Genomic DNA, 15,011 nt, shown 5'->3' on the forward strand with positions numbered 1-15,011 from the left:
GGAGAGAAGAGAGATAATATATACACATTTTAAAGCATCTTCTTCATAACTAATGTATAGTTTGAATATGGAAAATATTGCATTATTGCAACACCCTGGACTTCTTCAACTCTCCCTGTGCTTTCAGAAGTTCATTCACTTGGCATCACGGCCACCATAATCTTTAGATAAATAATCATCACAGGAATGTGAAATTAAATATATGCCTTTTATTGCAGAAAAGAATGGGGATTAGAGACTTTTCTTCCATCTGCTGTGCTGCAAAGCATGAAAGAAAAGAACATAAAGAAAGCACTTTCACACCTTGTCAAAGCAAATCAAAACCTAGTTCCTCCGGGTAAAAAGGTATTACATTTACATCTTAATGGAAAATATGTTTTAAAGACCAGAGAGGGTGGTATGCATGGGAAACATTTAAAATTAGTCCTTTGGAAAAACACCTAGCCATTATGTTTTTGGAGAATGTAGACAACTTAACTTTTGGTGCTCATTACGACGTAGCCAAGAACAATTAAAATAATTAATTATACCCCAGCTAAACCATCTTATCTAGAGAATGACAGAAAACTGGTTATTAGCACTCCACGTATGATAAAGATTATATTTTTTAAATTCATTTCATGCTTCCTATTAATGGGAGACTTGTTAGGAAAGTTATCGTTCTCTCTCTGATGCTCTGATCTGAGCCACACTGACTTATGAGCCTAACATGAATGCTGTTTTTCAGGATTGTTTTCAGTTATGTTGTAGATAGACACCTTGTGCTGGCCCAGATCTAACTGGATAGATGATGTTCATTACAGTAATTGACCTTCCTTGTTGTTGTAAAATGCTTTTCTTAGCACTGAGCTTTCACAGATGGAAGAAAATGTAGAAGACAGCATCTCTGAGAAATGCCTTGGTTACATGCGTACAGCTGAGGCTTGTTTTAGACACCATATTGAAATTCCTTTATGCAAACCACCGAGACTCTCTTTGCAGTCCGTGGAGAGAAACAGGCACTTCGAGGGAGCAATTCATCCCATCCCACATTAGTCACCAAAAATAGGTCAGATGACTTGTGTCCTAGAAATGCCTATTTCTCTCCTTTGGCTATAAAAAGAATCTAGAGTGACTAGTTGAGACATAAAATGAGCTGAATCCTGCTCCATGCCACTTTCTTTCTGAATGGCAAACACCCAAAATACGTAGTGCCCGATCTAAGGTTCACTGTGATCAGCAGAAAACCTGCTTGGAGTTGGTGAGTTTCCAGTTGCCTCCACCTGGGAGCATAGATCTGTGTGTTTAGGGAAGGAATGCCACCTTTTTGACCCAAACGACACTTGTCTCTTGTACTGCTGAAGCTAAAGCTAAGTAATGTCAATTACTTATTGTTTATCCTGGCACTGTAAGTTTGGTTTTACTTTGGAAACCATCACTGCTGCAGAATTCTCAACGGATGCCAGTGGCCTACAATATTGATTCTTGGTTAGAACAGACATTGCAACAGTCCCTTCCTGCAGCACACTTTGTTATTTTTGTTTTCTTCTTTTTGATTTGAGCTTTTGAAATACATCGTGTGCTTTCCTGCCTTGTTAGCAGGTAGGCCTCAGAAACAAAGCATCTGGTCTCATCGTTACCTTTTAGTTCACCTGTAGGTATTAATCTGGGAACCAGTTTCCTTCTAGAGTCTTGTTTTCCTCCACAAGAAGGAGAAACCTGTCATTCTTAGGATTCTCCCTTTTTTACAACCTCTATGTATTTCTGCACCAGCTGAACACCTATCGAAGGTCTAGGCAAGGCATTCTCCGTAGGCTCTCTCCTTTGGATTCATTTCTTCCTTGGAGTCTAGAAGAACCTAAATTTAGGGGCTATTAAAATGCTGTTCAAGGCCAAATACATTCTTGGATTGGAAGTCTAGTGGCTGAAGAGAGAATAGCAGATGAGATGAGCTTGATTTATCAAATCATTTAGAAATCAACATTTAAAGGTTTAGCCCAGCAACATAAAAGTTTTGCATCCAAATTGTTTGGCTGAAATGAACTGTTTGTTTGTTTCCATTCAGTCTGATAAAATATTTTGCAGTTCTTGCTTTTTAAGTAGGTGATTTAAACTAGGAGGAGAAAAAGGAAATAAGTTATGGCATGTATTGCATGATATGATTATCTGTATTCGTATACTGTATTTGGCTTTCAGATTTATTCCCTCTTAAGTATAGTGGAAGAGCTTTATTTTGAGAAATGAAAAATGCAGTAATGAGGTGGAATAATACACCATATGCCACAAGTACCTAGCAAGATGAAATACACACTGCTGGCAAATGCAAATTCTTTGTTCTCTTTTTCTGTATTGGTACATAAAATGTTAAAGAAATGGTAGTAATTATGAATGGAAAGCTGCTGTCTACTCTTTAAATCCCTCAATGAACAGATGTTTAATCTGAGTAGTTTAACATTTTCCATTCATTGGAGCAGTTATGATGTTCTTGCAGGCCTTGTCTCAGCCCATACTGAAGTCCTGAGTGTGTTTTAACTAAACAAATAAGATCTTAGTTTTAAGGATGAAACTGTCTCTCCTATCTGGAACTCAAGCTTCTAATGATTTAGTTTCAGACTCTGAAGAGCTCTTATTGCAGTCCATTCACCTTACACTACATAAATATGTTTTCCTTATGAATTCGGTAATGTGTTGGTTTCCCCCACTACATCTTACCCCTGGTTCTCTTTCCTCAGCTCTCCGCTCTGCAAGCCAAGGTGCATTATCTCAAGTTCCTCAGTGATCTACGATTATATGGAGGACGTGTTTTCAAGGCAACATTAGTGGTAATATTTCTCTTGAAATATTTTCTCTGTTCTCTTGATTATTTTCTCTAAATGCCTTTCTGCAAAAGCTGGACCATGACATTTTCTTTAGAAGCTTAAGTTCTATTCATACACTGAAAAAATAGTTGCTAAACTGAACTAAATCACTTCCTTTTTCTTTTCATCTTGAAAATAAGACTCCTGGTACGATTTGTATTTTGACTGGGGATGTGGAGATAAGTAGCATCTATTCAGCAAATACTGCCCTCCAATTAACTATAAAATACTAAAATTATTAATCTGGGAAACTCCTGAAGACAAAGATTTTCTTTTAACAGAAGCAGCCTTTATGCGTCCGTCCATTCATCCATCTAAAAACTACAGTACTGCCAATATCCAAGAGCAGATTCCTTTATTTTCTGAATTTAATTATGTACACTCTTGTATATTTGATCTTCTTAGAAAACATGTAATAATCTTTAGTGTAGAAATACCATGCAAATGAAGCCTCATGAAAATGAAGGAAGGCAGTGGTAATTGTTGTTCCTACGCAGTGCCTAGCATGTTTTTACTTTTGTTTTTTCTTTTTATGCTAAAGCAGGGAGAAAAGCGTTCAGAAGTGACTTTGTTAGTAGGGCCACGATACGGAATCAGCCATGTGATAAACACCAAAACAAACCTGGTGGCTCTCTTAGCAGACTTCAGTCACGTGAACAGGATTGAGATGTTTACAGAAGATGAAAGCAGTGTTAGAGTTGAGCTGCATGTCTTAGATGTAAAAGTAAGTTTGGTGTTGATTTATACTTATGTAATGTCAAAGACAAAGTAACATTTTTGTCATTTTTATTTAAGTATTTGATCAAGCTATACTAACTGTTCTGAAGATTTTCATGCCAGTGATATTCTAGAGGTGCATTTTTAGCCCTTTTTTGGTCAGAGTGCATACAGAGTATTCCTTAGGCATTTGTGAGGCCTATGGTGTAAAAGACTGGTGCTGTACAGGACTTGTATTCTGTTTCTGGTTTTTCTGTTGGCTGATCTAGGGCAACTAGCTTTGCTGTTGTGTTCCTTGATGTCCATGGTGGTAAGAGGTGATGATGAGACTGACCTCCTTTTGAAGCTCTTTGAGCTGTATAATAGACTATATTATTGCTGTTAGAGAATGCCAGCTACATCAGACCGGTAACACTGCAAGCAACCACATAGTGGTTACCAAAGAAATAACCTGTAAGGAGGCAAATTTTTTTCTTAGTCCCTGTAATTCCAATTAAGTTCTCTACCCTACATAATGTATTCATGGATGTTCTCCTTCTGCCTATAAGCATTTAATTTCTCTTGAATCCTACCTCTTTGCCTCTGTGGTATCTTGTGGCAGTGAGTGAAATTTTGTTTATTACATTGCCCTGGTTCTTCTTGGTGTACTTCCTGTTAGGTCCTGTAGCCTAAAGTGAAAGGTCTCATAGACTATCTAGAGAATTAATCCTGATAATTAGAGATTGAAGGAAGATGTCTCATTATACTTGAAACTGCTAAAATAAATACAGCCTAACTGTTCTATTTGCTTACCCAAATACATATAAAACATACACAAGGAATATTTACTAAGCTTTTGCTTTCATTGCTTTAGCTTTATTGACCTAGAACTGTTTGCCTGTGTTTAAGTTAATGAAAAACATCTCTGTAAATTAACCTAGATGCTCTTTGACAGCAATTTAAGAAAAATTTACAAGCTGGTGAATACTGCATCTCTGTCACCTTCCTTAACAACAACAACATCTGAGGATCTCAAGCAACCGTAGACCTATTACGGTGCTAAGCTCATAGCCCTCTTGAGAGAAAACTGAATTTTATCCCCTTTTTTCTGATGGAGAAAGTAATATAGAAATTAAATACTTTCCATCTGCTTGTGTGTTGAAGGCAATATTGTGTGCCACTCTATTTTATATTACCATGATATTATCTTATTTTATAACATTATTACTATCTTATTGCAGACCACATATATTCCTGTCTCCTTACCTTTCAACACATACAATCTTAAACCCAGAGAAACTGGCCTAATGTTAAAATTGCAGGGATAGGAGGATGTGGATGGAATTCGATAAAAAATTCTATCTATGGGGGGAACAAGTAGGGAATGTCACTGTTTTCTGTGGAGAAAATGTGGGCACACACAGGTAGTTATTCTCAAAGAGATGATACTTTTACATCTTGGATTACTGTAAGGTACCAGGTTTACATATCCAGATTCTGAATATGTCAATACATGTCTGTTTCTTAATGAATAAATGGGAATAAGAAGTCACTAAGTACTGTGAGGTACGTTTAGTCAACTTTGAAGCATTTTAAAATCCTTGAAATTGAAGGTCTTCAGAAACGTAAACTGTTTTTCTCTTTTATTTTTTATTCTTTTCAATGCCTTCTCAAGCATACGTCACTTTGGAGAAGCAGACAATAAAGGTTTATCTGTCACAGGACTGTTCAGCAGATGAGCAGTACTTCACAGCACTGTTTTGAGCAATCTAAGATTTCTGTGGAGATCATCCATTTCTATTAATCTTTGCATAAAATTTGAGATCAACATAACATTTCAAATGTTAGTTCATAGTAGTTACTTGAAAGAACAAAGATCAATTAGCCCATTATAGTTTTAATAATTTATGTTAATTTTTATATCTATAGTTGAATGGTTTGAAAGAAGCATGTATTAAATAGAACATCAAATTGTGCTGGCACAAAGTACTTTAAAGAAAGAATAATGCATAGAATTTTCCCATGTTGTTGAAAACTGCTCTTAAAACATTCAGGGTATTTTGCCTAAGATCCTGTAGCACAGGCAATTGAAACATGACCAGACCTGTTGTGGGTTTGGTAGTAAACTGCGATCTTAAATTATTCTTTGACCACAACCACCATCGGCATCAGTTGCCTTTTCACTAGTAAGAAGCTGAATAAGATGGAGAGCCATCCCTGTTCCATGTTATACTCCCTCTGGAAGAAATTATGCAGGTACCCTGCATCTGGCTTATGAGAGTGGTCTTTATGTTAAACTAGGATAACTTGTAGCTGATGTCCACATGGCCATGAGTCACCATAACTTGTGTGAGCAATAAAATAGGTTGTCTGTGGTGTCTATCTATGTATCATGGTAAGGAATTTGCAATTTTTATTACTTATTAAGGAATTCTAGAGGCTAGTCATCTTAAGATGTGTTTGAGAATAGCAGCTTTTGGTATTTAAAGCTACAGAGACATGAAAAAAGGTTTAGGCAAAGAAATTTATATATTGTGGCAAAAGAAAAGGAGATTAAAGAAAGTACGTCTCACATGGATCCTCACGGTCGATGTTGTCTAGTCTGGCAGCTATAATCTTTCAAAGCTCTATGGTCTCTCACTTTTCCGCGTAGGTTCGACTATTTTTTTTTTTAACCCAGGCCAGTGTCTATCTTTTATGGATCCTTCCCTGTTGATGCTGTGAGTTTGCTGATCTCCCTTCTGAAGCTCTTTTTGTCTGTGTTCTCTTTGTCTTTGTTTGTTTGTCTGCTTATTTTTTCATCACTTGTCTTTTTAATAATGACAGGCCACAAACACTCTTAAATTCTCATTTTGAATATTCACTGCTCCTGTCTTGTAATGATAGCTTTAACCTCACTGCCATATCTTTTCAACCTTCACTTTCCCCATCTCTCTGACTGCTTTGCCTGTTTTGTTTCTTTAAAGGTGCTTATGGCACCTGATTTTCTGGCAAGCTGCAGTGATTCCCATACTACTGCAATATTCCAACTCCTGATGTACCAGGTTCTTAGGTCTGGCAGTTTGAGAATAGCAACAAACCGTGCTTTGGTGAGAGAAATGTGTCGGTGCAAGAAAAAGATGGAGCAAGAGTCTTAAAATGGTTAGCTTCATTCAGAAACGGAGCAAGATCAGCTGTTAAAATGTCTGGCTGGGCGTCTACCTTACTACAGCTCCAGTCTTTTCTAAATGTTTGATATTGTTTCATATTGGAAGTGAGGAAAATAAGTTCACTTGTATATTTTTCAGTGTGGCATTTGTGATGTAATTCCTTTTGCTTCCATGTAGTAGTATTTTCAGCAGGTAAACTTATTGAGAAAGAACAGCCTTAACCAAGACTCAATTTTGTTCTTCTTAGCCTATTATTCTACTGATGGAGTCATCAGACGCAATGAACCTTGCTTGCCTAGCAGCTGGATACTATAGACTGCTAGTTGACTCAAGGCGCTCAATATTTAACATGGCCAACAAGAAAAATACAGGGAGCCGAGAAACAGGTATTCATTGGACAGTATGTTAATGATGGTCACATGTATAAAGCAGAAGTCTGCTTCTGCCACAGAGAGTATCCAGCTGAAACCGGTGGAACTGCACATAAATACAAGACTATGCCAAATGAGATTTGATTGCTGGCTCAGACCCAACACTACAGTATACCATTTCAGCTTTGTGATGTTCTAGTATTCAGGTTTAGATAGCATCTTAATTGTCAAGTAAAACAGGTCATGAATTTTTTTCATAACATAGTGCAACAAATGCATGCTAATTTATTTATCTATGAGTGTTATTACTTATATGCATATATCTTTTGTAAGAATACATATCGTGTTGGGGGCACTGGTTGGAGATTTGGTTTTGTGTTACTCTTTCTGGAATATCATTTGTACCTAGCTGTAGTTTAGTTTTGTGCTGCACTATAAAAGTACCAGTTAAACTTGAGGTCATTAAACCAACAGCTATTTAACTTAGAGTAGAGGTGATTTTGAAAGTGTTTTTGAAGTGTTTGATGGCCTAGCTGTTTTATTTAAAATGCTTACTGCTCACTGTTAACAAGTTGTTGTTTTAAAAAATTGCATGCATTTGCTCTGTGATTTCACAATGTTGCTTTTATTTCACCACATTATAGGAACTGAAAATAGAGGGAAGCATAATCTCCTTGCTTCTGAGTGGAACTGTGTACCAAAAACTACCACATTTCTGGCTGAAGGAGATCAAGAGACTCAAATATCCTTTGGTGATCCGAAACAGAAGACTATAGATGTTTCTGAAAGTCTGTTATGTCAAAAAGAACATAGACATCTATACATAGAAAACACCTATAATTCAGGTGGATTTGATCAGCATTTGGCCAAGCAAAGTGACTCCACTGAAGCAGAAGAAAATAGAAATTTTAATCAGCCTTCACTGCTGTCACTCTCAGGATTGGAATCTAGCAAGAAAGCACAGGATTCCCCCAGGGGAGCAAAAGTTTCCTTTATATTTGGAGATCACAACTTGGATGGTATCAATCCCCAAACTCTTGGCTATGAAAGGCTTTTGGATGAAAGTCCAGAAGTACTAGAAAAACAAAGAGCCATTTATATTAGTAATGCCAATGACATTAAAGGCCTGGAATTGTCACCAGATGCTGAAAGCATTCAGTTTGCTGCAAATTCTGTTTACGCAACTATAAATGAAAGTAAAATATTTGGAGCTGCAGAAGGGATAGAAGAGCCTTTGTTACATGATATTTGTTATGCAGAAAACACAGATGATGCCGAAGACGAAGATGAAGTAAGCTGTGAAGAAGACATTATGGTAGGAGAAATCAATAGGCCAGATCTTCTCAGCCTTTCTGGGTCTAGTGATGACATTATTGATTTGACTTCACTTCCACCTCCAGAAGGTGATGATAATGAAGATGATTTCTTATTGCATACCTTAAATATGGCCATTGCTGCTCCTCCACCTGGCTTCAGGGACAGTTCAGATGAGGAAGACTCTCAGAATCAAGCAACTCAGCCTAGAGAAGACAAGGAGCAATCTAGTAATCTAGGCAATGATGACATTCCAGTGTCGCTTATCGATGCTGTCCCTACTAATACGGAGGGGAAGTGTGAAAAGGGGCTAGATGATGCTGTAGTCTCTACACTTCAAGCACTAGAAGCTTTGGCTGCTTCAGAGGAACAGCAGACGAATGACAATTCAGGTTCTTTCACCATAGTTACATTTATTCATTGAAAATCATTCCATTTCATCCATTTAGCTTTGGAAATAGTCCATTTCCTGAGGTGGTTTTTTTGGTTTCCCTTTTTTTTGCCATCATTTTGCATACATCATATTCCATATTATGTAGTGGAACTACCATTATGTTATTAAGTTACCTGTCCCGGGAACTGTGCAATAAAGTCAGAGTATTCTTACAGAGCGTATTTTTGTATCTAACACACCCCATTTGCTTGTCACTTATCTAGGTGCTTCAGCTGCTGTCATTAATTGACTCTTATTTTTTGTGGCTTGCAGGTGTAGCTATCTTGCGAGCATATAGCCCTGAGTCATCTTCAGATTCTGGCAATGAAACAAATTCCTCTGAAATGACTGAAAGTTCTGAACTAGCCACGGCACAGAAACAATCAGAAAACACTGCACGTATGTTTTTGACCACAAGTGAAGGCTACCAACCCCTTGTGGAAGAGCAGACTGAATTTCCCATTGCTAAGAGTCAGGCTGGAGGCCCAGGCATGAAGTCCTCACAGCCTTTGGCTGGTCGTCAGGCTGCAGAACTACAATCAAAAGTTGTGCCTTCAAAGCAGATTCTTCATTCAGATAACATGGAAATGGAGCCAGAGACCATGGAAACAAAATCCGTCACTGATTATTTTAGCAAATTGCATATGGGATCCTTGGTATATTCTTGCACTAGTAAAAGGAAAAACAAGATGACTGACAGTGAAGTAAAAGCACCCTCTGACGGCAATGCTACTATGAAAAAGCAACAGGGAACTAAAAAAGCAGAGACTGATGAAGACCTAAAAGTTAAGTTCGGAACTCTTTCAGCAAGAGACACTCAGCGCATAAGCACTTTTAATGTGGAGAGAACTGCCTTTCGCCAAAGATGGTACACTGCTACTGATGATGGGGCAGCAGAGAAGCCAAGTCCAGAAACAGTGAACGGGAAGACTTTTCCAAGAGTTCCTGTCCTTGGTAAAACAGAAACTGACTGTAAGGATGTGGTGGATCCTGAGGTTGATCAGGATGATACCTCAGGGCTTAGCCAAGGTGAAACCTTTATGTCAGATATGACTCCTGTCTCTTCAGCCAAAGACCTAAATGACATGGAAGATACTGATTTATCTGCAGATGACCATCCTTCAAAGCTTCCAGAAGCTGAGCAGAGTGTAGCTAGACTCTGTGAATACCATTTGGCTAAGCGCATGTCGTCTTTGCAAAGTGAAGGCCATTTCTCACTGCAAAGCTCTCAGTGCTCTTCAGTGGATGCAGGATGCAGCACAGGCAGTAGCACGTGCGCTACCCCAGTTGAATCTCCTCTTTGTACCTCTGATGTTAAGCACATTATCTCTGACCCATTAGTGAAGGGCATTGCCTATATTCCAGCAGATGAAAGAGCTGCCATTCTTCCAAACCATGGAACAACATACAAGGACCTGCATCAGCAGCCTGAAGCTGTGTGTCACAGAATGACAGTGCCTGTCGTGCATTCAGCAATTAATGCTGAACCACTTTTTGGCACTTTGAGAGAAGGATGTCATCGGATCCCCAAGATAAAAGAAACTACAGGTACAGCAGTAATAAAGGATTTGTTTTGTTTGCTTTTAAAGCTGTGTGTTAAGATTGAGAACTAAGTATCACATTTGCATTATCTTTACCTAAAAATATAGCAGCAAACTATAGCAGGCAGTCAAATTAGGCTTTCAGCATATCTATTCATTTTAGTTATAAGGTATTGAGGTGTTCTGATGGGCTGCTTACAAAGATTAATTTTTTTAAAATCTCTCATTACTGTTAAAAAATGAGTTTTAAGCATATTTTCCCTACATTTTAGATTTACTATTTTGGGGACATTGATGGAGAGGCCTATAGGAGAAAGTATTCTTTGGAAGCTTCTCCAAAATTCATCTAGTATGTTTTGTTTGAGTTTCTGAGTACTTGTCAGATTATAAGATGACTTCACAAGGTATATCAATGTGGGAGAGAAAAACCTGTGATTAATTTATTGTGTATATTATATGGTATTTTAGTAGACTGCCAAAAACATGCCAATGTGAATAAAAATCACTAACTGTAAAGATGAGAATATGTCACTATCTTGTTAAGCACGTGTTTACTTTGGCATCTGATTGTAGATGTTTCCTTAAAGAATAATTTACATCCAGAACCATTACCACATTTTAAGTTCCAGCTTTAAGAGATTTTATGAACTTAATGTTATAAAAAATGAACGGTTTTTCAGAGAGAGCATTGGGAATGCTTTCAGTTGGGTTTTAAACATTTCCCTTTTTCCTGGGTTGCAACCCACATGTACCAGTAGTGCATGAATGCATGAAAATCAAAAAGTGGAATGGAGTAGGAGCAAGAATGAGAAATGTGTTTTCTCTGCCAAAGAAACACATAACCAGAACAAAAATTACCATGAGTGCAGTTTTCCATGTGTTCTCAGGTATAGTTACGTAAGGACTTTTTAATCTGAAAATATTCCTCTAATTATATAGTAGGAAACCTCCAATCCATATAATGGGAGATATTTAGGAAGTTTAGTAGATGTTTTTCTACTTCCTTTCTTTTTAAATGAGTGTGTTGTAAGGGAAGGAACAGTTGACTATTCATAAGTTATAATTGGTTGATTGATTTTAAAAGGCATCTTAGTGAAATGCAAAAGACACAAGAAAGTAGCAATGAATTTTTTTGTGAAATATTTTGCGGAATGGAGACCATTGGAAAATACCATGAATCCATTTGGCCTGACCATTAAAGATATTTAAAAGTTCAGTCTCTGAATATTATCAGGGTAATGCTTAATTATTCTATCTGCTCTTCTACTACCCCTAGTGTAGCTTTCACAGAACCTGAAAAGGGAAGACAAGGAGGCATTCCTACAGCTTTTCCTAGACAACCTCTAGCTGACTCCATCATGCTATCATCCATGCTAACAGAATCAAAGGTGCCAAGTCAAAATCAAGACTCTTGTGACATTCCCAAAGTAAATCAGGCTTGTGGGGCAACAGTTAGTTTACGGCCATATGACATGATAGGAGGAAGCCTCAGGATGCCGCACAACAGGAAAGTGTTGAGGCACAGCAGCAGCAGCATTGGAGGATCTGCAGGCATCGAGATGTTTGAAAAGAAGGCAGCTGCAGTCAGCTTAAAATGTCTCGACATCACCCAAAGAGAGGAATCCAAATCAGAGAGAAGGGTGGAACTTCCCTTGGGCAAAAAGCTGTCAAAAAGTTATTCCCAGAGTTGTGTGTACGTCAGCACTGATAGGAAGGACAGTAAGAGGTGTTCCAGCACAGGTGCCAGTCAGAAGGACTCCAAGCAGTATCGGACGTTGCCATTGCGAAAGCTGGATACTAGCACCTGGAGGTGTCGTGGCCCCTTCAGCTACTGTTTCCTAAGCAGAGGAAACGATGACAACGATGATGAAGATGACAGAGACAGCAGTCAGCTCTCATGTCTCTTCAAACCGCAGGTCCCATGTAAGCTCGCAGAACCAGTCAGGCAGTCATTTTCCACTGAAAGTGAGCAGGAAGTCTTTGATTCCCCTAAAGCTGCTGAGCCTCTGCAAGATGATGCACGTGAGAGCAGTGCTGACGTCCAAGGTGGCCAAATTGATGTGAATCTCAACGATGTGGCATTTGATGCACGAATCACAAGAATAAATGTGATGAAAGAGAAGACATATGCAATGCCTGATGGATTTATTGCAGCACAAAAGGATGCCAATGAGCTACTCTCACTGGTCCGAGCAAGTATGGGCAAGAGAGAAGATTTACATCCAGAAACATATGACCTTAAACTTTCTAAGTACAAACAACTGTTATCTATGGAATCGAGACAGTTGGGAAGTGCCTGCAGGAAAATGGCCATGGCTGATAAAAGCCCTGAGGAAATGCTTTTAGCTATGACTTCCAGCTTTCAAGTACTCTGTTGCTTAACAGAAGCCTGCATGCGTTTAGTTAAAGTTATGAACTCTGAAACACAGCAGCAGGAAATTATAGCTAAGATAGACGAGGTTGTAATAAACTACATTTGTCTTCTGAAAGCTGCAGAGGCAGTGTCAGGCAAAACCTCCAGTGATCCTAGCATTAAACTCTTGGCTCGACATTCAACTACCGTGGCCGCTATTGTAAGCACACTAACACATTCTCTTAAAATGCTTTTAAACAAATAAAATACAAAAGTCACTTCATAATCTACCTTTGCAAAGCCATACATAAAAACTTTTATTTACTGTATGTGTATGAACTAATGTAACAAACTCAGCTTTCTCTGTATATTTTGTTATTTTATATAAAACAGGTATGAGATTAAAAAAAAAGTTATAGTACTGAACACTGACAAAAGTACCAACCAGATCTGTCCTTCTGTTTATACAAAAACAAAAGCCAAAAAACCCCTCTCCCCAACACCAGAGAAACAAACAAACAAAAAAAAACATAGAGGAGCAAATTAATGTTTGGCTATTTTTCATATAGTCAAATTTATGGTTGTATGAAGTGAACTTTTAAAGCCTGTTATGTCAAAGGAGTTGTTTTCAGTTTCATCCAAGTTTTCACTTGGAGAAGGCTCCATGTTTAGAAATAGGAAATGAAATCATAATGTATATAACACAATATTTAATGTTTTAAAATTATAATTTTTAAGCATTGAAAATAGTAAAGACATTTAAAATCCAAGAGACTATTATAACTTACTAGAGAATATATATATAATAAATTACTCTTTTGTTCATATTGCCTGAATTACCTGATTCTTCTTTTCTAGGAAGTTCTCTACCAAAAAAAAAAAGTATTGAAAATACCAACTTCAGAGAGTATCTGATGTATTGAATGTTACAATGTTGCATTTCAGACAGTAATGGTATCTTTGGGAGACAGAATGAGGACATAAAAACCAGAGTGACAATGTTCTTTCTGTAATGAAAGGTCGATGGCATACAGGTCAGATCAGAATGTATAGGGCAGGTCTACAAACTCCTTTCCTTGTTAAACAAGAGAGAGGACCATCAGGAAATTCCTATGCTGTTTACTGTTTCATCATATATTTATGGTGCATCTGAACAACATGAACTGCAACTATTTTGTTAAATATTTTATACTTCCTATTTTACGATTCTGAATGTTTAACTGTAAATAAGTTAGAAATAAAATGAAGTTTTCAGAATACATAAATATCTCTGAAATGTTTCCAGCCAGAGACAATACTTCTGTGAGTAACAACAAAGCAATTTGTGAATAATCTACCCCATCTGAACCTTTCTGAAAAACATTTTGTGGCCTTGTGTTTGAGAGACAGCCAAAGCAAAAGCTCTCAGTTTCACCTGGGAAATAGGCTTTAACAAGGGCATCTTTTAAGCTTCTGAGTCATTTAAGAACAGCAGCCCTTTGAAAAGTGCAGACGCACTTGAATACCATTCTCCAAATTGATGTAGGTAATTTTCATCTGTTTCTCATTATGTCATATATAAAGAATATAACAGCTCAGTTTTGAAAACTTATCCACTCAGCTGAAGCAAGTGTGAAGCTTTCTCTGCTGAACTAGAAAGAATAAAACAACAAAATTAAAGTTTTTGCTAAGGAAATATTTTGTTACATAGAGTGATGTGCTTTACTGTGAAACCAACACATTGACTGCAGAGAAACATCTCCAGAAACTCAATATCAGAAGCTCAATTTGTTGTCTGTAGGAGCAGACTCTGGTTTCCTAGACCAGTTCATTTAACACGTGGACCCATTCCTGAGGGCAGCTCAGAGGTAGGCTGCGGGTTGAATTATTTTGGTGGTGGGTGACAACAGCCTGCTCTCAAATAGTGCTCATATTCAATGCCCTTGTTCTGGCAGCCTGAGAGTGGGTCTCACTGTGCTGTTCATTGCTGTGTGCATGACTGAAATTCTTTCTGTAGTATCTGAGTATTTCGTGCTGGGAAAAAATCGATGAATTGATGTATTGGTACATATTCCTTTATTTCTTTGTGAGTTTCTGTAAAAATTTCATCAGGGATTTGGAAATACTAAGTTTCAAAAACAGATTTGGAAGTGTCACAACTAAACATCAACAGAGATCATAGGGATGTGGCACTTTCTAGGTTGCTAGTCTAGTCCTTGCCATTCCACAACAATGCATCATACTCCATTTTATAAATCGATCTAGTTTCATTTTAAATTTAGCTAGATTTTTCTTGTCCCTAGTGTTTTAGAACTTTTCTGATTAGAGATCTCCTGCT

The 15,011-nt window shown here is 37.7% G+C and overlaps 1 protein-coding gene across 1 annotated transcript in view; it reads left to right on the forward strand.

Annotated features, from left to right (window-relative positions):
* FRMPD4 (FERM and PDZ domain containing 4) overlaps nt 1-13,913 on the forward strand; it is a 319,255-nt gene extending 305,342 nt beyond the window's left edge. The window contains exons 11-17 of the mRNA XM_067289727.1: nt 219-345; nt 2,712-2,801; nt 3,379-3,561; nt 6,930-7,068; nt 7,698-8,759; nt 9,074-10,348; nt 11,623-13,913. Coding sequence (XP_067145828.1) covers nt 219-345; nt 2,712-2,801; nt 3,379-3,561; nt 6,930-7,068; nt 7,698-8,759; nt 9,074-10,348; nt 11,623-12,959 — 4,213 coding nt within the window. The 3' untranslated portion in view covers nt 12,960-13,913. The remainder of the gene's footprint in view (nt 1-218; nt 346-2,711; nt 2,802-3,378; nt 3,562-6,929; nt 7,069-7,697; nt 8,760-9,073; nt 10,349-11,622) is intronic.
* Nucleotides 13,914-15,011: the final 1,098 nt, after the last annotated feature.

The sequence above is a fragment of the Apteryx mantelli genome, chromosome 1 (genome assembly GCF_036417845.1).
Source record: "Apteryx mantelli isolate bAptMan1 chromosome 1, bAptMan1.hap1, whole genome shotgun sequence".
In the NCBI taxonomy this organism is placed as follows: Eukaryota; Metazoa; Chordata; class Aves; order Apterygiformes; family Apterygidae; genus Apteryx; species Apteryx mantelli.